At 40.7% G+C, this 25,840-nt stretch overlaps 2 protein-coding genes across 2 annotated transcripts; one reads left to right on the forward strand and one right to left on the reverse strand.

The window, feature by feature from the left end:
• Positions 1 to 435: 435 nt before the first annotated feature.
• tut4 (terminal uridylyl transferase 4) lies at positions 436 to 18,414 on the reverse strand (the record flags this gene model as incomplete). The annotated part of the gene is made up of 29 exons (XM_079220583.1): positions 436 to 956; positions 1,063 to 1,221; positions 1,879 to 2,443; positions 3,006 to 3,103; positions 3,247 to 3,401; positions 4,272 to 4,387; positions 4,492 to 4,574; positions 4,767 to 4,814; positions 4,931 to 5,108; positions 5,298 to 5,375; positions 5,485 to 5,598; positions 6,404 to 6,493; positions 6,589 to 6,692; positions 6,785 to 6,842; positions 6,949 to 7,052; positions 7,762 to 7,848; positions 8,503 to 8,653; positions 9,759 to 10,252; positions 10,347 to 10,521; positions 10,641 to 10,823; positions 13,808 to 13,927; positions 14,354 to 14,480; positions 15,471 to 15,540; positions 16,138 to 16,189; positions 16,294 to 16,382; positions 16,913 to 17,090; positions 17,180 to 17,296; positions 17,702 to 17,844; positions 17,931 to 18,414. The coding sequence occupies 29 exons, from the start codon at positions 18,412 to 18,414 to the stop codon at positions 868 to 870; spliced, it is 4,509 nt and encodes a 1,502-aa protein (XP_079076709.1). The 3' UTR covers positions 436 to 867.
• A 3,515-nt stretch (positions 18,415 to 21,929) lies between these two features.
• On the forward strand, positions 21,930 to 25,212 carry gpx7 (glutathione peroxidase 7). The gene is made up of 3 exons (XM_079221024.1): positions 21,930 to 22,076; positions 24,216 to 24,477; positions 24,834 to 25,212. Exons 1-3 carry the CDS (start codon positions 21,945 to 21,947, stop codon positions 24,995 to 24,997), a joined length of 558 nt encoding a protein of 185 aa, XP_079077150.1. The 5' UTR covers positions 21,930 to 21,944; the 3' UTR covers positions 24,998 to 25,212.
• Positions 25,213 to 25,840: the final 628 nt, after the last annotated feature.

Here is a 25,840-nt window from a genome sequence, read left to right on the forward strand (position 1 = left end):
TTCAAGTAGATGTGCTGTTGAACTCACTGATACTCAACCAATCAACACTAGGACATATTTTTCTACGTAACTAACAAGCTACCTCGCTACATCCATGCAAAATGGAGACGGTAAAATGGCAGCAGGCGTTTAGCTGCACATGTTGTGATGAGTATACTGATGGAAATAAAAATAAAAAATCCACACGTCTTCAATCGTCGTGAAAAACTAAACAAAGTCAGTAGCTCCTAGGTATGGATGCATTGTCCCACTCCGGGATGACTCCTGTTCATATGAATGGAAATTAACTTTTCCAGACTTAACGACGGCGTCACACAAATATAACGTCCCTGAAGCGTGAGTGCACTTTAAAGACCTGGTTTACAACCACAGTATCCAGGATCACACAAACATGACACTGAAGAGATTAACCCAAACGACACATCAAAGTAGTTTGCTTTTTTTCTTTATTTTTGGGGGCTTTTTTTCCCTTGAGGATTTTTTTCCCTTTTTTCTCGCTATCCCTGCTTTTGGCACTACATACTTAGGGTGACATGTTAGATTGTTTTTAAAACAAAAGTCTATTCAAAGCCTTCATCTTGTGGCAAGCAAAGTATGAATACAGCTAATAAAAATAAAGGTTTATATTTTTCCTCCTTACTTTACACATGAAATAAAAACACTTTTTTGGACCCCCTCAAAAATGGGGGTATTAAAATATTTTACATTTGTATCACAAATCAATGTAATGAGAGAAAATATAAAACATAAAAACTGTACAAAAAAAAACTCATTTGACAAATTCTTGTGATCAAATGATGCAAAGAGTACACAATGTTACTTTGCTATGTTACTGACCATGAACTGATTTAAAAAGGAGATGCAAGTTCACTTCTTCTGTTGAATGAAATTCAAATTTACTTGATGTCGGACGTGGGGGACCAGGGGGAAGTTTGGATTGGGATGCACCACAGGCCCTGGTGAAGGAAAAATAAAGAAATCAAGAAAAGCCGGTACGAATGGAGAACTTGTGATCATCTCTTCTCGCCAGCGGCAATAAAATAAATATCTGTCATGTCTGACCTTGGGCCACGAAGGGTTTGCCAGGCTGGTAGCCCCCGTTGCCCTGCTGGATGAAGTTCTGGGGCATCCGGTAGGGCCAGGATGGAGACATGGCGTACTGTGGTGTTTTGTTGTGCTCCCATAACCGAGCGCCTACAAACTGGGCTGGGTGACTTGACTCTGTGGAGACAAAAACCAAACACACTCAATAAAAATAAGTCAAAGTGCAATAAAATCTAATAATGAAAGTTCAGCAATATCCCAGTTTGTAAACCAAAACGTGTTCCTTCACCCGTGATGTTATGAACCGTTACCAACATCCTAAAGAACTGCGTTTTACAGCATTTAACCCTTCACTGTCTACAATGATCAAGGTTCACTCATGTTACTGTGACCTACCTCCTATCCGTCTCTTGCTCAATCTGTCCCCTGCTCAATCGGTCTTACATCTGCAAACAAGAGTAACGTATGCGACTACAGGTGACACACTAGATAGAAAACAGCTCTATAACTTCTGGATGACTGCAGGAGATTGTACATAATACTTAAATGAATTAGAAAAATCTAAAATCAGAACTGTCCACAGTTCTGATTTGATAAGGGGGCGCTTCTACTTCAGGTGAACTTGTAGAATTTTTTTTTTTGTATTCCTTGATTTCCTCTGGAAAAAAAGACGAATAACTATAGTTGCAATTAATATTCTAGAATGGGGCCAAAATCAGATAGCGTAATTAGGATTGTACGCGTCACAACTCAATCTGGATCTAAAAGATACAGACACTGTAAGACAAAGAGACAGAATCACACAGACGCCACCAAAGTTCACCCAGTGAATACCTGACTTGACAACAGTGCCATTGCCCATGAGTGACCCAGGTTGTGCCAAGTGGTTGTGCCAGTGTCCTTCCCGTCCTGGCCCGATGCCCAGCTGTCTCCCCGCCGGCTGGGCGAAGATGATGCTGGGGTCGTTCAGGTTCATGGGGCCGGAGTTGCCCCCTGAGCCGGTGGGACTCCCGCTTCCCGACGCCGAACGCAGGGGGAATTTCAGGCCGGGCGGGGAGGGGCCGTTGGGAGAGGACGTGGAGAGGACTGGTCCGTGTATGGGCCAGGAGGTGGAAGGGATGTGGACTGGGTGATGAGGCTGCCCCTGGGACTGGTGTGACTGGTGGGGGTGAGAGGGAAGAAGCCCCAGTGCGCCGAGCGCCCCTGGGTGATACTGGCCTGGATGGGAGGTAGGGAAGCTGAAGAGAGACAGCGGGAGCTGGGGGTGAACCGGCGGCTTCAGGGGACCAGCAGGACCGGTCTTAATGTGGGAGGGCTGAGGGGAACTGGAGGACTTTGAGGAACTCTGAGGAACAGCTGTAGGCTGCGGGGAGTAGGGCGGAGTCTGCCGACTATCGGACTATTGACAAGAAGAAAGAAAGATCATTTTTTTAAACAGCGGAAAGTCATGCTTTTATTTTATATTCAAATATTAATTAATTCAACTGGGTATTAGATTAGATTTCCAAATTGTGTTTCATGAACAGTTTAGCAGTAACCACAGAGGTGTAAAAGGGCAAGTCCATTGAAATTAGTTCTGATTTGCCCACGTTTCAAGATATCCTTGTGAACCAGTTTTATAGGAACTAATAATTATGGCAAACATCTTAGTGCTTTGACTTGTGCATAGAATTTTAAAGTCTTGACTGAAGAAACTAAAATATTCTACACAGTAAATCCCTTGTAAATCACATTCTCAAATATATTTCAGTCCACAGACCTTCATCGGGTAAGATGATGAAGGCCTGTGGACTGAAACATCTTTCATCACGAGTTTCTTTACAGAGACAACAAAAACACACATTTTGGTGAAAGAGCATCTTTCACAGAAATCGCTACACATAGAGGTAAGAACATTTTAATATATTCTTTTGTAATGTGGGTGAACTGCCCCCAGTGTCATGTCTCACTATTGTACTCACACATTCAGAGGGCTGTCTGGTCCTTCCAGGTCTGTCTGCAGCGGTCTGTGGAATGGGGATGGACTGGGAGCTCACTGCAGCTCGTACCATGTGAGGAGCTGGGGAAGAATAAGAATAAGCGGTTTTATTTTCGCACTCTAATGGTCTGAATATTAGCCATGTTTCATGAGTGATAACCTTTGTAAACAAAGCCCCCCTCTAAACATTTAGTAAAGGTCGTCTTGAGGTTGGATGTGGATACCTGGTGCTCCGGCGGTCCTCTGTTTGAGGTGGCGGTAATCAGGACAGTCCCTCCTGACGTGACCCAGCTCCCCACACTGGAAACAACGCCTGTCCTTCGGCTCCCGCTCGTCCTCTTTTATGTCCTCGTCTTTGTCGTTTTCCTTCTTCTTCATTCTGGCAGAGGACAAAGTTCAGGGAGAAACAAGAAGGGAAGAATAAATCTGACACATAAATGAGTGTGCAGACATACACACAAGAATAATAACAACAACGGTACAGGCTCTCAAAAATAGAAAATTGTACACTCAACTACCAATTCTACAAAACTCTTGCCAACAAAAAAGGTTATGTTAATTGATTCATAAAGATTAAAACAAAAGTCATATATACACACACACTACCAAGGATTTAAAGTTAAACTAACATTCGTAGCATTCAGCAAGCTTCAGGCTAGACTCAGTGAGTATCATCCTTTCCATAAACAACAGTTATAAAATAATTTGTACTTTTACTAACACCACCTATTGAACAGCCTAACCTCACTATATCGGCCTATTTTTTTTTTTTTTTTTTAAATGCATCTTTTTTTCCTGTGGTCGTAATAATGTTGACAGTTTCAAATGAATACCACCAAAGTTCATTTGAGCTGATGCTACTGTGGAAAAATGTATGAACTCAAGCAAAATAGTACATTTTCTATTAAGCCACAAATAAAAAAGGAGAAAGAAAACTCACTAATGAGTTGCTTTCACCATCACTAATTGTGTTTTAATTCACAGCGACTGTATGCTGGAAATGACAACACTTATTCGTAAGGAAGAGATAGTTAAGAAGTTTACGACCACCTCTTAGACCTGAAAACATAATTGGAAATTTGCAATGACGCAGTATAATTTACATTCAGTTAAATAAGGGGAAACTGGCTACTACTTTTCTTAAGTTGCGAGATAACATAAAGTAGAACCAAACCATCATATTTATTACTTCTCAGTAGACTATTTTAGTTATAGTTGGAATTCTACTGGCAAACAAAGAGGGGACAACCTGCGTCTCTTTGGACAGTCCTTCATGTAATGTCCAATCTTCCCGCAGATCCGGCAGCATCGGTCATTGGGCGCCAGCTCGCCGTCTGTCAACACCTTTGAGTCAAAGAAGTAGTCCTGCAGCAGAACACAACGGAAACAGCAGATATTTCAGACAGTTTCCTCAGAACAGAGCTGACTACATTCAAGTTGTTTGTTCTGTTGGTTGGTGAGTGACGTACCACTTCAGTGCCCAGTATGGGGTAGAACGGAGTCCCAAACAGCTTTCTCCCGTTTATAAAGGCCTTCATGATGAAGTTTGTCACTAGACGAAGCAAACGAGGAACATTTTCACACCGTGAGTGCATTGGAGCAGAAGCTGACATGAACACCCGCTTCTTCTTTCAAACATAAACATGTAGAGCGGCTGGACTGCCAGAGATCAGATGTCTCTATTAAAAGGGGGGGGGAGGAAGACACCTTTGATAATAAAACACATGATGACTAAGGCACTTACTTTTGCGAGAAACTCCAGCACCAAGATTGTGATTTAAATCAAAGGGATCTGAGGAGAAGAACAGATGAGTGAGTAGAAAACATAATCGTTTTTAAAATAAGACAGGAAAGCAGACTCGTTAAGAGGAAGTAGGTCAAAACAGAGCAAAAGAGCCGTGTGAGCACCTTCAATAGCGATGCATTTACTGGTCCACTGTTTCTCAAAGGTGGTGAGGCGTTTCCTCTGGCGGATGCTGATGACGTGCTCTTTGAAGTCGAACTCTTCCGTGTAAAAGCGCAGGAGTCCCAACCACAGCTCCCCCACCGACTCCGTGTTCGGCTGCAGCTCTGAGAGATGTCGACGCTGTGCAGACAGAAGAAACACACTTAGCATCCATTTATATTTAATGCTGAAATAGCAGAAGATATGAGACAGGAGAAACAAGCCGATTTGGACTACATTCAGAAAATGGCATTAAATGCACTACCATCCCAAATTAAAATGTCATGCTGAAATGTTAAATGTTTTTCCAGTCAGTTTTATTTAACTCACCAGATCCTCAAGGTCATTACAAAAGAAAGCATTCCAGCCATCTACCATCCGCTGGGGGACAGTGCTCCCATCAAAGATCTAAAGAGACATCATACAGAGCTATTTATCATATTTTGGTCAAGGCTATAAGCCCTTTGCATTTCAGTTTCAGTTCATTTCTTCGGAGTCATTAATGAGTGACTGGTACCTCCTGCAAGACCGGAATGACTGGCGGCTGCTTCTGCTGCAGGAAGTAAAGCACCATCAATATGTAAGCATAAGATGAGAGGCTTCCTCTGGACGCATCCCCAATGTCACAGCGCTGTGAGCACAGAGGGACGTTAGTTAAAAAAGCAAGAGAAAACAGTCACACTTCAGTGCCTTCAGGTACTCCTCAGGAAGCATGCGGTGTATAGTACATGAAATATGAGCACTTATTTTATCGGGGGGGAGAGAGCCGTTTGCAAAAGCTGTTCTTTAAGAGTAACTTAACTCGGGGATTCACCTCTACACCAAGTATCACTCATGTTAGGTTTACAGCATTCTACTCATTCATGGACCTTATTGGCTAATAAGCCAGGAGCTGTGCATTCTACTCAATCTGAAAATGTATTTCTTCATGTATGTGAATAAAACTAAGTTTGAATTGGATTGGCACTTTTATGTTTGGTACATTGTCCTTTGAAACCAGTATTTCTGGAAGTTATATTACAGCTTGTGATGCTGCATTCAAACAGTTAGCTTAACTTTTAACAGTTAGCTTCCAATATTTTCAAGCACCAGATGTATAATTGACATTCACGAGGGGTCGCCGTTACAATGGGCTTAACTGTCTAAACAACTAGGTTTTCATAATGCACACAAACTAAGTAAACCAGTAGTCTGAAGACATTACACATAGATTTAGTAATCAATTCACAAATAGCTGGAGCGACCAAATCCAGATATCTCAATGTTGTTGTTTGTCAGGAAGCCGTAGTTATGGGATATATTCAGGCAGTGCTCTTGAATGTCAAAAACATTTCTAAACCTCTTGAAGTAAGAAGTAGGACAGAAAACTACAGAGCAAACTGTCCAAAAGCAACCAGCTAAGCGTTACTGTATCAGTCAGACAAACATTCACATACCTTTGCAAAGACCTTCATTGTGTATCCCAGGAATTGCACACGTGGATCCAAGGCTGCATACATAGCCAGCATTCTGGTGTTGTGTTGAGCCTACACAGGGAAGTACAACATTAATTCATACAGCACTTTTAAAAAAATTAATACATCTCTAAGCACTTGAAACACAAAGGTTCTGGTTCACTCACCAGAGTATTATAAAGGCTAATGTCTCCCTCCAAACCGCTCTGTCTGTGTTCAAACTTCACAATAGGCACTTTAGCTGTTGTGATAGGCAAGATGTTCCTCAAACCTGTGATGTTGGGGAAATGGGAGATCACAACCAGTCAGATTCAGTCCTTGACACACAGAAATAGTCCTAATAATTAGTACATGTTAATTCACCTGTATGCTTTTTTAGCACTTTTGCGAGGCCTTCGATGATCTCTTTGCAGTTCAGCCTCTGTTTAGACAGATCACAATATAAATGCTACAGTGGAGGTACATCTCTTCTCCCGATGAAGACACGTGAGTTACATTAAATGTCACTGTGCGTTTTGTCCGCCTACCTCTGCGGTCTCATGGCCCTCCAGAGTCATGCAGATGTCGAGGTCACTGTCGCGGAAGCCAAAGCCATTCTTGGAGGAGCCAAACAAGCAAAGCTGAGCTTTATCTGTGGATTCAGGCACAGGAAGAGATTCTCATTTTGTTATCCAAATGAAAAATAGCCATTCTGTATCATTATTGAAAATTCCTAAAACAAAACCAGTTTCTCAAATTATAGCCGTTGTGTTGAATATCTCTTGATCCGTTAGAATATATTTCACAAAACTCTTGTGGTTAAAGTTGTTGTTATTGAAACTCAACAACTCCCACAGACGTTTCTCATTAAAAAAGGCCTTCAGGGAAGACTCTGGCCCAATCCCAATCTCAACCCTCACGGACTTTGAGGGGAACTTTAGTTCTGTCCCACTGTCACATCGTCGAGTGCTCGAGTCTCTGGCAGACATTTTGAGCCCTTTATGAACCCTTTCCATAAAAATCAGTATTAGATGCCAACTTTGACCAAGGGAATTACCCACAATTCATAGCAATGTGACATTAAACACGCAGTTACCAATGGAAGCATGGGCCATAAAAAAAAAATTGGGATTGGGCCTTTTTTGAAATGTACAGAGCATTAAGTTTGCATTAACATTAAATAACACATTAACACAACAGAAAGGGAAAAAGCAGGAGGGCTTGCAGATAAGATATTTATAAAAACACAAATAAATTGCAGACATTAGAAAAAGGGCCTTGTTCTCTCTACATTGGGAGGAGTATACGTAAAGGCTCAGGTGGAACATTGTTGTCTACAGTAGTTTATGCTTAATGCTCACCATTGTACTCCTTCCTTATGAACCGCTCCAGGCCGCAGAGGATCTGCTCCCTCTTCTGCTGCTCAACATGTGAAGGTGACAGTTCATCTACAAACCACGGAACAGAAATTAAAATCATACAGCGCTGCAATTTAATCTCCATAGTCAATCAAAATCAAACTAATCTGAATGTTTTTGGCAGTCTACCTTGGTCTAAATTATAGCACATTTTATATTTTGGGGTTTTGGTCAGACAAAATGGAACATCATTAATCATTTCATATAAAAATATTATACAAATTAATCAAAATAATTAATTTCACCACTACAATCCTATGATACTGACTAAGCAATATTGGGCAGGTTCACTTCTGGTAGATAAGAGTAAACCTACTAATGTAGGTTATAGATGGGAGTAAATGTAATGCATTTTTTTTAATGGGTTTAAAGTATCATTGCAATACCTGTATTGTATACCTAATGTTTACCAAATTGTAACACATTATAATACCTTAGTGCAATTATCCACACACACAGTATTTTTCCGTGTAGGTACATTGAGAGCAGCATGAAACCGTAGTCCGATTCCTTGCGCGCGCACACACACACACACACACACACACACACACACACACACACACACACACACACACACACACACACACACACACACACACACACACACACACACACACACACACACAATCTGACTCCCATCCATAAAAGAGTGAAGTGAAAGAAAGTGCACCATTGACTACTTACAGAAGCACAATTTGCAGAGCCCATCGAGGATATCTCGGAAGCGGCCGTTCATCGGAGGCAGTAGCTTCAGCTCAATCTTCTTGAAGTCTTCAGGACACTCGTCCTTCAGGTGACCATCTCGCTTGCAGATGCTACACACAACAGTTGGGGGCTGCAACGACAAATTTCAAAGACGATAAAGTCGATGATTGACACATGGCGGCCTCTAACAACACAAGACTTGTAATATGTCCGTCTCTTTGTGCGACACCAGTAAAGGGGAAACTTGTTTGGTTATTTTCCTTTGCACACTTCAAGTGCCGTACTAGTAAGATTAACGGTGGCCTGAAGCATAAACTCAGGTTTAAATAGTATCTGTTATTATTATTTTGTGTATAAAATGTTATAGTCACTGGAATTTCTTTTGGGGACATAAAGAGAGTTTGGGAGCCGGGGATTGAATTCTACTTTGGGAGGGGTTAATTGTTTGTTGTGCATGTTCATTTTGTGAGTTGAAGCGTATGCCGCATTGAATTTGATTCAATGACAACATTTGCCGATCGCCACCGACTGTTTGGTTTTGTTTATGACTATTTCCATTTGCCGTTCTTAGAGTTTCAAACATATTACGCAGTCCGGTGGCAGAGACTGCATGCACTTAATATCAGATCCGTCCATTACCTTAAATTTAGCGTATGTGCTTATCCACTCAGGTTTGATTGGAAGGGCGAATAGTTACACACTGAGTGCAGGATAATGGCATACACTTCTAGAACAGGGTTGTGACGAAACATTTTTGTGGGGCGATGTCCCATGTTGGATGTCTTAAAGGTTGTATTATGCTCTGACAACCTGAAGCCTGCCTGCATACATTATATATATATATATATATATATATATATATATATATATATATATATATATATATATATATATATATATATATATATAAAATCATGTGTCAATAATCCAATAAAGACCCTCCCTAAATATACAAATCTCACCTAAGCGACATGAAACCATCGATGCTGACAGGATCATGCTTCTCCTAAAGTGCAGCTATAAACGTGAGAAAAGTTGAAATCTACAAAATTTTAAATACCTCTATCACAAACAGTTCAGAAGCTATATTAAATATAACATACACAATTTAGGATTTTTCAGCAGTACAATGGGTTAAGATATTTTACCATTGTCAAAGTAAAAATTGTATTTACACTCAAATCAACATCAACAAATACTTGATTGTATGCTAGTTAACAAACGGTGATAGTTACCTTCCCACCAGTAAAAATCATCTTATCAAACACATAGTGAAGATCCTGTGATGTAACGGGCCCATCCTTATCTGAAATACTGCTTCCCTCCACCTCTTCCTCCTCGTCACTGTCCAGCAGGCCGTTGGGGGAGAAGGACGCTTTGTTCCCCTCATTGAGAACCATTTCCATGAGGCTTGCATCTAAAATCTTCTCATTGGCTTTTCTGGAAGGATCTGATCTATCTTCATCATCACTTTCAAGCTCCTCATCCTCCTTAAACCCTTGCTGCTCCTTCTGAGACCCAAGGTTTTTTCCATCATCTTCATCTTTCTCAAGCTCTTCCAATTTGTCCCCTTGCTTGTTTGCCTTCTTGGCTCTCTGGCGCCCCCCAGTGCTCCTTCTCTGAGGGCAAGCAAAGTATTTGTAAGCCGTACGCAAGCGCTCCTGGATGTACTCGAACACCATTTGGCTGTTCAAGCTCCGTGCGACATTCCTCTTCAAGGCAAAAGGATCTGAAACATAAAAAAATAAATAAAGACAGAGTGAATTTCTGATGATTCTCCAGACCAATGCGTTTGTTTTCTTTACAACAGAGTAGCCTCTCACCTTCAATGGCGAGCCTGCGCCGAGGCCAGTTCTTCTTTTCTCTAGAGAGGAGCTCCTTTAGGCGGATGCTGATGATGTGTTCTTCTAGAGCAAACTCCAGTGTGTAGAAACGCAAGAGCTCCAACCACAACTGGCCCAGCGACACATCTTTACCCTGGTCCGAAGTTAGGCGAGTCTTCAAGGGGCAGTAGCAGAGGCATAGTAAAAGAATAGCAACACTGCCCTCTATAAAAGTATGAATCAAAGTCTAAATTGCTCTCTTATGACATGACCGCGTGCTGCAGTGAGACTCACCAAGCCTTCTGAGTAATAAGTGTCAGCAGGTTTGTTCTGCTCTGGTTTGGGTCTGCCTTCTCCTCTGGTCTCGTTTCGGTTGTCCGTGGTGCTTGGAGGTCTGCGCTCCCACCGGACAAATACGTCCAGCGAGATTCCAGTGAGATGATACTCGTCGACATTTTTCACATCAAAGTCTTCAATCTGAAAGAGGAGAAGTAAACAGAGAAGACAACTTATATTAAACAAAGAAGTGACTTAAAACTCTGCATCTCCTTGGCAGGCATGTTTCCATGCTCCATCGTGATGCTACTAGTAAAGGCTTGGGGTCTTCAACGCTACACCCCTAGTGGTCATCTCACAGCTTGTGTTGTTCCCTACATTGGGATTTAACTTGAAAAGTTAGAAACTTTCGTATCCAATATGTACCATGCCTTACAGTCTAAAGACAACATCCACAGGAGAAACAAGGCAATACATGTCTGGGTTTTTTGTCACTTAAACAAGCAAGCAGGAAAGTTATATTCACCCTCTGATGTTAACGTTTCTACCTCAGTGAGAAGTGGTTAAAATGTCCACATTATTAAAATAATTGTGTGTATTTCTTCCACCACTTTAGCCTTTATTGTCAGAGATTATTGAGACAGACAAAGGACACGTTGGAGACAGACGAGGAAGTCATGTTGTAACAAAATTCCCCTCCTAATGACATACGAACGCATTTTATCCACCCAGCCCATCATGCACTTTTTGAGGAAAGCAACAAGGACTTCCCGTTTTAGAAAGCTTAGCTCAAAGTGGATAAATGCTCTACATCACTGCATTTTTCCCTCTGCTGTGCAAGCAGAAAAGCATATGTCAAGCAGAAAAGAAGTAAACTACAACTAAAAAAAAATGGAGGACAGCCTATTGTTGCTGTTTGATCTCACAGAGTGAGAAAGGGAGCATTTGGGTCAGTTGAAGTTTCAGGATAAGGTTTTGATTTTAGTGTTATGTTGTGTTATAACTATTACAGTATAGATGTGTGATATTATTTTATGTATTTATTGTTGTTGATGTCACCGTTTGATGTGGTAGCAGAGTGTTTCTGGCACAGCTTTACCTACTTCAAAAAGGTGTATGGAGAAGAGAGTTGGGTAGTTACAGGTGTGTGGGCTCACACCACACCACACCCAGGAGTGATGCCGGTGTGGAATGTTATTGGAATGAGGGCATGACACTATGACACAACAGGGTGTTGTTACTCTTTAACGTGCAACTCCAGGAAACCTTTGTTTGAGTGGAGGTCCATTATCTAATTTTTTAGGTTTTCATATGATTCTGTAGCCTTCCACTGGTTTTCTCGATGTATTCAAATCCAAACATTACATTTTGTATCCTTATCAATAGTCAAGTGTGTATTACCTACAGTAACTTAGATGACGGTCGCCGTGCTCCCATTTTGAAGCGCACCAGCACGGAAGTTAGGCAAAGTTCTGCTGTGCTACATTAGATCCAGAAGTCTGGTGGCAAGGTTAATCAGTGAAAGTGGCAATTCAGAAGTTTTCCTCATTATCAGTAGGGTTGGGTACCGAGAACCCAACACGTCCGGTACCTACCGGACCGAAAAGCAATGCAGATTTCGGTGCTTGCCGATTTAAATACTTTTTTTTTTACACTACTCTGTAATGTTGCACAGTATATAGATATTAAAAAGGTAGCGCGGTGCCCGCATGTTAAAAACGATAAGATGTTGATTGTTGAAGATGTTGATGTATCGTTGATACTATTAAAATAGCGCAGATCAGAGGACACCCTCTGCTCCGCTCTCTGTTGTCCGCCTGCATGCAGAGCGGGGCTCGAGGGGGCGGGGCTTCCAGCGCTCACACACCACACATAGCGCGCGCACACAGAGATCGCTGGAGACACGAGCACGAGCTTTTGAACGTCCGTCCTCGGCTTGATGGAACACATCTCTCAAGTTGATATTAATGATGACGTGTAGTCCAGTAAAGCAGCAGTTTGTAGAATCCGACGGTTTCTGAGTTCTGTTGCACACGGTCCCATCAGCCCACCTGATGCTTGTGTCTGTTCTTTTTTTAAATATATATATTGTTTATAGTTTGAAGTTAAAAAGTTTGAAGCTGCAGTTGCCTTGGCAATAAAAAAGTATCGGTTCAGGCACTGGTATCGTTTTAAAAGTATCGGTTTAGCACCGGTATCGGAAAAAAAAAAAACGATACCCATCTCTAATTATCAGAAAAATTAAAGCAGTGTAGCGGAAGAATGAATTTTTCCAGGTCCAGCGTTAAATGTGCCTGCTGACAACAATACAGACAGACTTCCACATCTTGTTCAACCTGTGTTTCCAAACACAGACCTGAGACCTGTCAGACATGCCATGTACATGACGCAGACAAAGAATGTGGATCATCCTGTGAATTGTAATAAATGGCCGGACAATTACTACATTACACCATTCCCCACAACTAATAGAGGTGTAAGCAGGAGGTCACTTACAAATAAATGCAATTCCCTTCCTGAATGGAAAGGTGGACTAATGCCGTGTTCACACCGGACGCGGCGCGAATTTGCGGCGCGACCAGATTACATGTTAAGTCAATGCACAGCCGCGTTAGGTTGCGAAAAAGCGGATTTTTCGCCGGGCGTCGCGATAGAGGCGAAACGGCGTTGCGAATATTCGCAACTCCGCTTTTCCGCTTTTTCGCCGGCGTTCAAATATTTCAACTCCAGCAAATATTTCGCATGACGCGGAGTTGCGAAAGCCAATCAGCGTTGAGAAGCTCCGCTCGGCATCACCGCCGTTACTGAATGAAACTGCTGGTCCACTGAAGGAGCGCTTGAAACGGCTTCATTCAGACACTTGTCCTGGAGGAGTCGGAGCTGTGTGTGACTACGGATAATATTATGAACCCAGACACGGGGGCGGTTGATGTTCCAACATGTGTGGGACTTCCTCAACAAGCATAAAGCAGAACTAGAGGTTATTTACCTGGTAGATGAAGGAAATAGTAAATGTTTTCACAGACACAGAGATAGGCCCCGCCCCCTTTCCGCAGTGATGGTTGATTAACCACAGAGCGAATTTTTCACCTGCGGCGCGATATAGGCGAAGTGGTGTTGCGAAAATTCGCAACTGTTTGTGTGAACACGGCATAAGAGCTGCAATGCCCAACACTTTCACATACCCAGTGGCCCAGGTAGACGGAGAGTATGGGCTCCTTCCTCTGCTGCAGGAAAAAGATGACCATGAGGGCTAAGGAGTACGAGGGGATGCCACCCTCAGCCTGGCAGTCGACATGACACAGCTGTGGGGAAGAACATACAGAGGGAAAATGCTTTAGTCTGCAGTTCAGCCGGAATCTAAGTTTTCTATATTTAACATTAGAACATATAGATTGTTTGTGCAGAGATAGCACAGCTTAATTTAAAGCATGTATTTGTGGTCTGCCTGCTTTAAAATCCAGTACAGTATACAATTTGTGTATTTCATTTAATAAACCTACTAATTTGCTAAAAAAAAAAAAAAAATTGGGTTTTCCAACATGCGTTAAGCTAACTTCTTTTAAATTTCCAACCTGCTGACACCTGGTTTGTACTAAAATGAGGATATAATTTTTTGCTGAAATGTGTTGGAAACTGCATGCAAATAAAAACAACTGAACACACTGAAAACCATCCGCAGCTATTTGTGGTTTCTTCTTTCAGCTGGAGAGTGTCGGTGACAGCCTTACCCTTGCCCAGTAGCGGAAGGCCATCACCAGCGGGATTAATCTGGGTTCCAGTTTCGACAAGGCTGCCAGGTGATTGGTGGTGAGCCAAGCAACGTCATTACCTGCACTCACTTTACACATCAGGCCGCTGCGCGGACACAGAAGGGAGAGAAGACCATGAAGAGTCGGATACAATTTTTTAATTGACATCAAACAAAACCTCAGTCCAAGTGTGGCAAAGGGCTCATTGAGGGATAATATATGGATTATGTTTTGTTTTTTTAACCGACATAACTATGCAACAATGAAGGCTTTACTTAAAAATACAAACTATTTTTGAAAGCACCAAAGTTGTGCCAGACTATAAACTAGTGTTCAAACTGCAAGCCTCTAAAAAGGTAAAATAAGTAGGAGTTGATATGTAGTGTAACAATGTATCGAACAATCGAACACAAAAATCAGATCCAACTCAAAAGTGAAATGACACAATCTGAAGCTGCCATGTTGCAATGATATGAAGATTTCCTTCCTCTAATCATCAATGTTAAGTAAAAAAAATATTATAACCACATACTATAAACGATCACTAAAGTAACCATGAACTCCCTTTCTAGACGTCAATGACCATAAACAGACAGAAATATACAAAATGAACTTCAAAGTGGTGAGAGAGTGCCTGACACAGAAAACCCAGTGATGTTACACCCTAGAAGACACTGCGAGGAGCAGAAACATGCATATTTTTGGTGTAATCAAGCCAGGGATGAGATCTGTTTTGTGTATTTATAGCTTCATAGACCTAGGCGCCAATCGGTAGAGAGGGCACTCGAGGTGAAATACTTTGAGATTTGGATTTATTTTTAAACTTAACCACTGATTGAGAAAATATAAGAACATAGTAGAGTATATATGTAAAATACTACAGCACCCTCAGAAATGTAAATATGGCTACTGATTTTAATATTATTATACAGTGGGTTATTTTTTATACTTTCTCTGTTTTTATGCTTATTCTATGTCTTTTTTCCATTATTGTAAAGCACTCCGCAAAATGCTAGACGAATAAACTTAAAATACATTTTTACCATATGTAAATAGGTAACAAAACTTGCATCAATGCATTTGATGATACACTCACTTGATAACATCCCGACAGAACACGGCAGGAACTTTGGCATGAAAATCTGACTCAACCTCAGAAAATTCAGCTAGAGAGGTAAGACAGAAAACAAAAAACGGTAAGTTACCTTGAGAAGAGTTGCACAAACTAAAATGCATTACAGGACATTTAAATAAAACTAGAACTACATCAAGGATCCATAACTATGCAAACCACTTGAATGACGTCCTTTAACATATTAAATCAAGACCAAAACCATGTACTTCTTGACAATGTTCTGCTTAGTCTATTTTGCAAATGCTATCAGACACATGAACGAACAAGACAAAGCCAGACAAAAGAACAGTGGATTTATGGGCGACCGTGGCGCAGTGGTGAGCAGGGTCGTCCTCCAATCAGAGGATCGGCAGCTCGATCCGCCAGCCTGTGTCGATGTGTCCTTGAGCAAGACACTTAACCCTAAATTGCTCCCGTAGTTGCGCCTACAGTGTATGAATGTTAGATAGTCCTGATGTGGCACCTTGCATGGTAGCTCCTCTCATCAGTGGGTGAATGATTCCTATGTAAAGCATCTTTGAGTATTCAGAAAAAGCGCTATATAAAATCAAAGAATTATTATTATTAATTATGCTACTTCGTAAAAAATAGAGCTGGGCAATAGTTTCAATTACTGAGCAAAACTTACGGCTCTTCTTAAGGATTTCCAGCACTTGAATCAAGACCTCAGGTTGTGTCATCTGAACAGAGGAAAGGAATGAGAGAATCATCAACTATATATACACATCTTTATGTTATTATTGAAAGTACATATGTTTTTGTTATATAGCAAGAGCCGACTTACTGAGGAGGGGTGGGTGACGTCGATGTTGATATCACTCGTCTTGAAGGCAAATCGGGTAAGACATGAGCCATAGACACGGAGAGCACAAGCTGGAAAACCCCAAAAAAGACATATTTAAAACTCAGACAGATTAATAAAGACTTGTATAAAAACAGAATAAACTGAACACTGAGGACTAGCAAGTCCTAATTTTCATAGGACTAAAAATAATTCCATGAAAGAAAGTTTAAAACAGTCTCAGTTGGGTTAGTACCAAAGTATTGACATTGAACACAAGTCGTGTGCAGCTATTTTTCGTCCAATTAGGTTTTTGCTGTAATTAAGTAACAATGGAAAGTTTTGCAGACAGTTCTGGTCGACGCTTTTCAGTAAACTCCACATTCAGTGGAGAAGGAGTACATAATGTTAATCCTCAATGAATGTAATGAACTCTATGAAAGTTTAAACAACCCCTGTTTTTATGACGAGTAAAAAAAACACTGTTGGGAATAATAGTATGTGCCTGACCAGTTGAATTACCTAATTTTAATTCTTAAAATGTTTCTCAAAGTAGTTCCTCTTTTAACACTAGCCACTGCAGAAAATATAGACCAGGCTGAGTGACATCCCAGCAAACAACCTGAGAGGTGCCTCTTTATGATCTCTTCCATCCTGATGACCACGGCTTTCCGAACCTCAAAGTCCTCCTCTGAGATCCCGTGCTGCCTCGCTGTATCTAGGACGGCAGTGTCCACGGCCTTAAGCTGGGCAGCAGAGGCGGACGGCAGGGCACGCAGTTCGTTCTCCTCCTGTTTCTCCTGAAAAAACAGAGCCAGAATATGTTTAATACTTCATTCTAAGCAAGTCCTGGAATGAGTGACAATACAAACTTAAAAAGTTCCCAAACCATTGTGTTCTTCTTGTGTCTCTTCTCCTTGATGTGTTTGTGTGCTCCTTGAATGTTCTCAATGTGCACAGAACAGAGCTTGCATAAGTATTGATAGTTTGGGTACTCGGGGGACTGCTGTGAAAACAGAGAGAGAAGCAAAAGTAATCAGTCTATGCATGTTCTCTCGCAGTTTTTCAGTTGGAAATTTGGAGATCACATAATCATGAATTACAATAAAAAATGACAGCTACTCGTAGTAGTTGGAGATAAAAACAAACAAATCACAGGAAAAAAAGCAAGCTGGTGATGGTTCCATGAAACAAAGTGAAAAGAGGGCATTTATGTTTTAAGATTTCATAGTTTAGTTGGACTTCAAGCAGTATCATTTTGATGTGATGACTATGATCTGGAAAACAGTTTGAAAGAGAAATAAATGTGTTTATCCATTGATCAAGCTACCTACTGGCTGAACCCATAATGCAGCAGATGAAATGAGCTGAGCCATACATTGTATCAGGCATGAGTGGATTGTTTTCTTACTTTCAACAGTCGGTGGATGTAGTCTCTGTAGAGCCGCTCCTCTGCCTGTCGGAGGCCCAGCTGTTGCTCTGTCAGCGGCCTTTCCACCCCAGTGGGCCTCACCTCTTCAATAGACCGATGCATCAATGAAGCCGCTTTCACCCCTTTCACACCGACAACGACAATGCAGTTTACCAGAGAAACATTTGGTGGAGAAGACATCTCAGGAAAAAACATTGTGCAAACTCACCATGGGACTTTTCCTTTGCTTGAACTACAATGGAGCTACAATGGAGCTCTGTGAGGCCTTTCTCAGGTGTACCAGGCACTACAGGAGAGCTGGTCTCTCTGTGTGCTGTGGGGCTGCTGTCTGCAGAAATAGACACCCTGGTGTCGAGATCCTGTGCCACGAGCTTCTGTTGTGAGCTTGCCACCTTTCCTTTCCCTCTCTCCCCAGAACTTGTTCTTCCAGTCAGTCGAGTCAGCCTGGAGGGCCGCCCTCTTCTCTTGTCCTGGGGGATTTCTGTGAAAGTCTTGCCTGGCACACGGCTTCCCTGACCGCCTATATCATGTTCATCCTTTGCAGCGGTTAGGTTTTCATTGCTGCGGGTTGCAGACTTGGTCCCCTCTCTCTGCGCAGGAGCCCCTTTATTTGACTTCTCACTGGACACAGCTTTGGGTCCTCTGGGTTGAGAATGTTTGACTGATTTTTCTGGACTTTTGGACTCATCCATCCCTGTCCTGCTGTTCTTGTCCCTGGTGGAGTCAACACCACACCCAGGATGAACAGGAAGGCAGGCCACCTAAAGTCTAGGTAAGAAGAAGAGGAGGACATTATAGCTAACAGTCTAACTGCAATATTAATAAACTCACTTTGAGTATATTATGTTATCTTTACCAACAGAAATGTACAGAATTTACAAAGAGGAATCTAAATTGTTCAACAGTCACATGAAGAAAAAGAAAATCAAGACATAGGTCCTACAACACAAATACTATGGCCAACTAACATAGGACATACATTCTTAAATCTGTTGTATTACCTATTTTAGATTGCATATACACCTTCTGCTGTAACTTGTCAATTATTATTCCAATAAGGAAAAAAAACATAGCTTGGTATTTGACTGTTTTGCTTTGAGAATATGACCAAGTAAAATAAACATGTGCAATACAAATACAATTATTTTGGCTCACATAGTGTGGTAATAAAATTAAAATAAATGAATCACGGAAAAGATGATATATCTTGGTGTTGTCTTTAATCATGAAGCCACAATAGGAAAGGCTTTCTACCTTTTGTACTTTAACTTTCGGTTGCAAGACTTGATTTTTAGGGGAATTCATTCCTTTCCTTGTGTACAAAACATGGACGAGTTTCATTCAAACAACATTATCAAGTGCATGTGTCAAAAATCTTCTAAAATCAGTCCAAAGCATCTTGGTGTGAATTCACTTAAAGAAGCAGTGGGTATGATTTCCTTGATCGAGCCACACAAAGAAATGAATGTCATTTTTATCCATTTAAATCGTACAAGTGCATTTCTAACATAATACAATTCTAAGCATTATCCTATAAACCTGGAACTAGCGATTAAATGCAGTATTTCAGAACATTTACTCAAGTATGGTACAAGTAAAATTGTGAGGTTCTTCCATTTCACTTGAGTATTTCCATGTTATGCTACTTGTTTTAATCTAGTTCACTACATTTCCGGGAAGGGAAATATTTGACCTTTTTTTAAATCAACTAAATTTGTTTTATAACTTGAGTAGCTAAATTACTTTTCATATTCAGATTACTGATACAAAACATGAATAAACTGATAAATGGTTGTGTTATGATAGAGATTGATTGACCGCTAGATAAAGAGTGATTCCGTGTCGCTACCCACACTGCACTGGTCGTGTGGTTAACATGTGACCGGTTGGGCTGCCGTTTGTTTCAGGTAACGCTACCTACCGTTAGTTCAGTGGAAAACGAAACTCACGGATGAAACAGACTGGGACAGTGTTAGCTCCACTTCCAAAACACAAATGAAAACATGGGGGCACCTCCCGCGCGCATATATTCCCGAATAAAATAAACACACACCATTAAAACCGAAAAGTGTCACCTGTGTTATGGGAACGATTCACGTTGACTTCCCGGAGGCTCTTTCCCGTGAGCGGTCTTCGTAGGCTAACTAACGTTAGCTGCTGTGCTGGGTCTTCCGTCTGAGCTAGCTAACGGGAAAAACATAACATTGGTACCCAGTTGGCATACAGCTGCAAGTCTTTAAAAGCAGAAAACAACGACTTCGGCCAGAACAACACAGAGGGGCGCATATCAACTTACTTTTGGTCTCAAAAGTTGATTTCGGATTATTGTTCAGCTGTCCATGGTGTTGTTCTACATAATATTTTTAAAATCCCACGGCCCTGGTCAAAACAGCAACCGTTGACGCCATGTTAATACATTACCCCGCTGCATTGTGGGAGTGTCGGTGATGACGAAGAGGGGCGTGAGCGGGATGCGTTCAAATGCTGCTCGGATACGCTTTACTGTATCTGCACTGCAAGCATTATGTTGTGTATGCATCTGTCTTTCTTTACTGGAAATATAAAATAAATGACCACGGAAAAGTAGCCTACGGGAACACGGTCTAAAAGTGAACATATTTATAGGTAATATGCTTGAAATGTTTGAAATTTTTTGAACTTTATTTCTTAGTATCACAAACAACTGAACACAAAAAAAAAAACATTAAATTGTGCATATGATATTATCCAAAAGTATAGATATTGTGGATGATGTTTTACTAGTATGACCGAAATATGCTGTGATCAGACAATATTGTTATCTTCCTTCGAGCCTATTTTTATTTAATTTCACTTTGTTTGTCTAAATAGCCCAATACAACAATGAAAAATGCTCTGTCCTTACCTAGAGTAAAATTCATATAGTGTAAATGTTACTCCAAAGGGAAAATCCAGGCCACTCAGAGTGTTTTTAATTAGAGCTGTCCACTCTTTCCTCTTCAGAAACATGTTCAATTATACCCTAAATATCTCATGTAAACTTGAATGATTGAAAATGTAGCAGAGTTACCTTTACCCTTTCCATGATACTGAATTGTATGTTAAAAAAACACTACTAATTTTACTCTGAACATAAATATAGCCACATAGATGGAAAAAGTTTAATGGGGACGAGTTCCCCCATTTAGATACTCTATTTTGACATATGTAGTTATTTTAAAAGTAAGTGAGACCCAGTCTGTGAACACTTCTTCTTACAGAGGAACAAGTCTGTAATTGATATGCAGAGAGTTTAGATTTTGTTCTGTATTTTTGGCTCATGTTTATTTGTTTTCCTTCAGAAAAAAAAGTAGGCCATGTTGGGCATGCCTTTATTTGCCTAATCGGCTGAGAGTAAGAGCAGAAATGTTTTTGTTCCAGTTCCAGCTCTTTTCTATTCAACATGCCTTTAAAAAAAAGCCTGAGACTAATCTACAATAGACCCCTGCAGCAAAATAAATATGCCGCACTGGTTGTGATGAAAAGGTCTGCCAGCATTACATGCTTTACGTTTTTGTAGATTTCTGTAAGCTACCAAATTATACTTTATTAAAATGTTAGGCTGACATTTAAAGTTAAATGGCAGTCATTGTCCACAAAATGAAAAGCCTCGTAGTATAACTCTGGTTCATATTCTGTTTTACCCGTGATCGTTATCTCTGACAAATAGACAAATCTACAATTGAGATAGTAAATCAGAATTATGAGATGATCAAGTGAAAATGTATTTAACTTCTCAGAATTTTGGCAAAACTGCAAAGCTAAAAAAAATTAAAACAAAAAGTAAAAACCCAATTTGTAGTGCATGCTTTATTTGCAAAACTCAAAGTCTAGATTTCGCCTATTCGATTTAACATGTCACATTTGGGAATTATGAAGTCGTAGATTTTACTTTGAAAGTTCAATCAGAATACATGTGTATTCACAGGCTACATCAAGGCTCATTCTAATTATGGTATACATAAAGCATAACAAAAAAACGTTTAAGTTTTTGCTTATTATGACGTAATGTATAACAATAATTATTTAGAGTGTTGGCAATTTCCAACGGAATGCAACACAAATTCGTCAACACGACTTTTATTTTGAAATGCATGGTCCGTTCCAGGAAGTGTCGTCCTTCCCATCTGTAGCTTCACCGCCCGACCCAAGACGGACTCCGGATAAGTTTCCTCTCTGTTGCGTTGGCAGTTTGACTGTAAAGATGCTTCCAGCAGCACTCACCGTGTTGCTGACGCTATTCAGCCTCATTGAAACCAAACAGAAAGACTTTTATACTTTTAAAGTTGTGAACATCAGGGGAAAGTTAGTGTCCCTGGAAAAATACCGGGGTTCGGTAAGTTTGAGGGAACATTATACATACAGTATGATGTCAAGAGTCTCACTGTAACCGGTCTCTCTGCATGTCAGCCGGTGGCACGTATGGCATTTGCATGGCAATGCTTATTTCTAACTTCTCCCAGTTAGTATTGTGTGAGTAGGCGTAACTAACACAGCCTGCTCGGGATGCCCCATCATGTAGCCCGCTAGCCTACGTGGCAAGAGGCCTGCAGAGCTTCACAGAGGTTTCCTTCAAAGCAGGTAGCTTACTGAGGTCTACAATGGATTGATACAATGTAACACCACCTGTATCTACTTCAGATTTAGTTTGAGCTCACCTGGGTTCTTAAATGAGACTGAACAGAATGCATTTTTTTAGGCAGGTTTCTTCTTCATTGATTGTTTTATTTGTTGTGTATTGCAATCTGCCAACCAGGCTTTCTTCAACACAGTTCCTGTCCAAAGACACCACGTGACAGCAAGAGTAGAACAGAATCAAGAATTGTATCACGTAATAATTTGTGGGCAACATTGTATTTGTGTCACTGTAAATTCACTTCCTTTTTTGTTTTCAAAGTAATGTTTAAATTGTTTACTTATTAAACAGAACTTGAAAGGATGCTCCCTTAAACACCGGTAATAATATATAAAATACGTAATAATATATATAATATGTATCCTCCCCAATGTCCCTAGTGGAGGTCTCTTTCACAGATTATTCCATGTTATTACCGTACCAGCTATCGCTGTAATGTGTGTCAAATATTTTAAATATAATGCACCGTTGCCGTTGTGAAAGATTTGATTTGTATCTAGGGTCTATTCCAGTGGTTCTCAACCTTTTTACCCTCTGTGAAATATTTTCAGCCGAGGATCCCCTGGTTGAAAAAAAGATGTAATACACAGCGCTGTGCCATAAGTGTATGATGTAATATGTAATATATTCAATTCAGTTTATGAATTTACACTTATATTTTATTGAATATTTATTAAATAACATTTTTTTAAGGATTTTGTAATGGATGCTCATTTTAAATATATTTAAAACAAATCTCACGTACCCCCAGGGGGACACATACCCCCGCTTGAGAACCGCTGGTCTACTCTATAATTACCATAAATAACCCCATGAGGTTTTCAGATGCTTGAATTGCTTCATTGTGACACTAGATGTCAGCACTAGATGGGATCATCAAAGTATCCGTCTGTAGTCTAAATTAAAGAACACACATGCTTACTTATCCAGTGATGAGGAACGACATGAGGCTCTAACATGTATTAATCTGCACTAACATACTCAACTGTTTCCATGCCGTGTATCTGTACAGGTTCACCCATGACCACTTTACCGAAGTAAAATAACCAGTACAGCAATATAATAATACTCCATGATAAGTAGCATTAATAATCTTACTCTGTACAAAAGTATTAGCAGCAAAATGTAGTAGAAAGTATCAAAGTAAAAGTACTTGTTTCGCTCTTGTGACACATACATTGTTATATCTGATATTATTGGGCCTCATTCACCAATATCTCCGTTTTTGTTCTTGAATTTATTCTTTAGAAAGTTCCTGAGAAGTCTGTGTCAGATTCATGACGAGTTCTTAAGCAGCATAATTGTTTAGTAATATTTCATTATGATTATTAAATAACTTGATAGTGAATCTCATTGTAATAATAGTTATATACATAGTTCTGAAGTGTTGGTATTTTGGCTGGAAGTGAATGCACTTCCTGGCAGGAATGTCTGTGTCTATTTGTGCCCTGAGATAGACTGGCGACCTGACCAGGTGAACCCTGCCTTCGCTCAATGGGATCGGTTCCAGCGCCTCACGACTCTGAATAGGATAAGCGGTTCTCCTTAAGGAATACTATTTATAAGCTCCATTGTGTACTTATTGTTAAACCAAGATCAACCCTGGTATAAAACTAGAAAACATATTTTATCCTTCCTTTTACATATCGTCATTTCTGAGCTGAACACAAGCTAACAAAACTAACAGATGATGTGCACAGAGCATGTTCAGTACATCTACGCTGAATCAGGTACGTGAACAGCTGTTTACAGTTCCTCAGTTGCTGTTTATTGTTGTTGTGCGGCTGTCAGGACTGTGGCTGTTGTGTTTTTACACACATTGTGTTTCTTTGGCTTTAGGCGTCCCTGGTGGTGAATGTAGCCAGTGAATGTGGCTTCACTGAAGAGCACTACGGAGAGCTGCAGCAGCTCCAGCGGGACTTTGGGCCGTATCACTTCAATGTGCTGGCCTTCCCCTGCAACCAGTTCGGGCAGCAGGAGCCCGGCAGCGACAAGGAGATCGACAGCTTTGTTCGCAGAGTGTACGGAGTCTCCTTCCCCATGTTCAGTAAAATCGCTGTCATTGGACCCGGAGCTAACAATGTCTACAAGTACCTTGTTGGTGAGTGAGATGTGATGGTGTTGGTGTGAGTTTGTTCTTTTTTGAATAAGCTAATGAGCCCGAGACAAGGTTTCTATTTAACACAGTGGAATCTGGAGGATTTAATTAAAGGGCAAATGTTAGATATTCAGAAATGACAAATGACACAAATAACAAAACATGGACAGTGCAGTAAGTATATACGATACTGAAATCCTGGGAAAAGAGGAGAAGGAAAGGAAGAAATTAAGAATAAAGGTAAACATGTCGGGCAGAATAAATAAAAGAGGGCAGCAATGAGATAAAGGTATAAATTTAGGAAGATGGCAATAACTAATATGTATATTAACACATTTTACTTCCCTCATTTTCTGCAGAGTCTTCTGGAAATGAGCCTGACTGGAATTTCTGGAAGTATCTCATTGACGTAAATGGGAAAGTGTTGGATGCATGGGGACCAAAGGTTCCTGTCAAAGAAATTAGACCCAAAATAGCTGAAATGGTGCGGCAGATAATCCTAAAGAAGAAAGAGGAGCTTTAACCTCCTGTTAAGCGTTAGATTTAAAGAGGTAAACTGAACACATGTATTTTGCTTGTACAATGAGACTTTGTTTGACTAAACCAAGTCACATAGCAAAAGCCAGTTTTACTTGCTCTCTGAAAGCACTGATGAAACACCACTATTTTTTCAATTTCAATATCAACTTTCATACCAGGTATACAGTTAACATTTGAAGCTGCAGCTTTGATCCAAAGAGCTCCTGTTTTCCTATTTGTTTGTCATGTGGATTATGTGTTTTTTTCTGATGAATTTGTCTGATTTGTGGAATAAACTTTTACTGTGATGAGAGAGAGGTATACCTGGCTACTAATGTTTTGTAATCCCGTTTTATTAACTGCACATTTTCAGAACACAAACAGTAACTTTTGAATGTCACTCTTACCTGTCTTAAAAACTTGAGAGCCCTGCATGACAAAACAATCCAACAAAACTGCAGCACTAAAACACCGCCAACTCAAGAGCACGAGCCACGATCAGAAGGAACGATATTAACTACCGTAAAGTTCGCCACCATGCTCACCCAAGGAGGCGCGATGGAAAACAGGTCTGCCGGTGAGGGAACCCCTGCCTCTTCCACCACCACAGCGCTAGCCTCTCCGGCAGGGGAACCAAGACGGGGTGGTGCCGCACTAGTAGCAGCTGCTGCCACCGGCTGCCTGTTTGAGCTCAAGTAAATAAAAAGTGTTGTCAGCGCTAGCTGCAGCAGCTAGCTCCTCGACAACAACCAACCGAAGGTAGCGCGACCAGACCCGGGTAGCAGCAACAGCAGCTCATAAACCGCCGTGGTTTATGATTAAATATGACTGCATATGTAAAAACACA

Source organism: Taurulus bubalis, assembly GCF_910589615.1.
Source record: "Taurulus bubalis genome assembly, chromosome: 7".
Taxonomy (NCBI): Eukaryota; Metazoa; Chordata; class Actinopteri; order Perciformes; family Cottidae; genus Taurulus; species Taurulus bubalis.

Coding starts and splice junctions, on each gene's coding strand:
- gpx7 (XM_079221024.1), top strand. CDS start 21,945: ATGCTTCCAGCAGCACTCACCGTGTTGCTGACGCTATTCAGCCTCATT. Junction 22,077..24,215: donor TGGAAAAATACCGGGGTTCG/GTAAGTTTGAGG, acceptor CTTTGGCTTTAG/GCGTCCCTGGTGGTGAATGT. Junction 24,478..24,833: donor TGTCTACAAGTACCTTGTTG/GTGAGTGAGATG, acceptor CATTTTCTGCAG/AGTCTTCTGGAAATGAGCCT.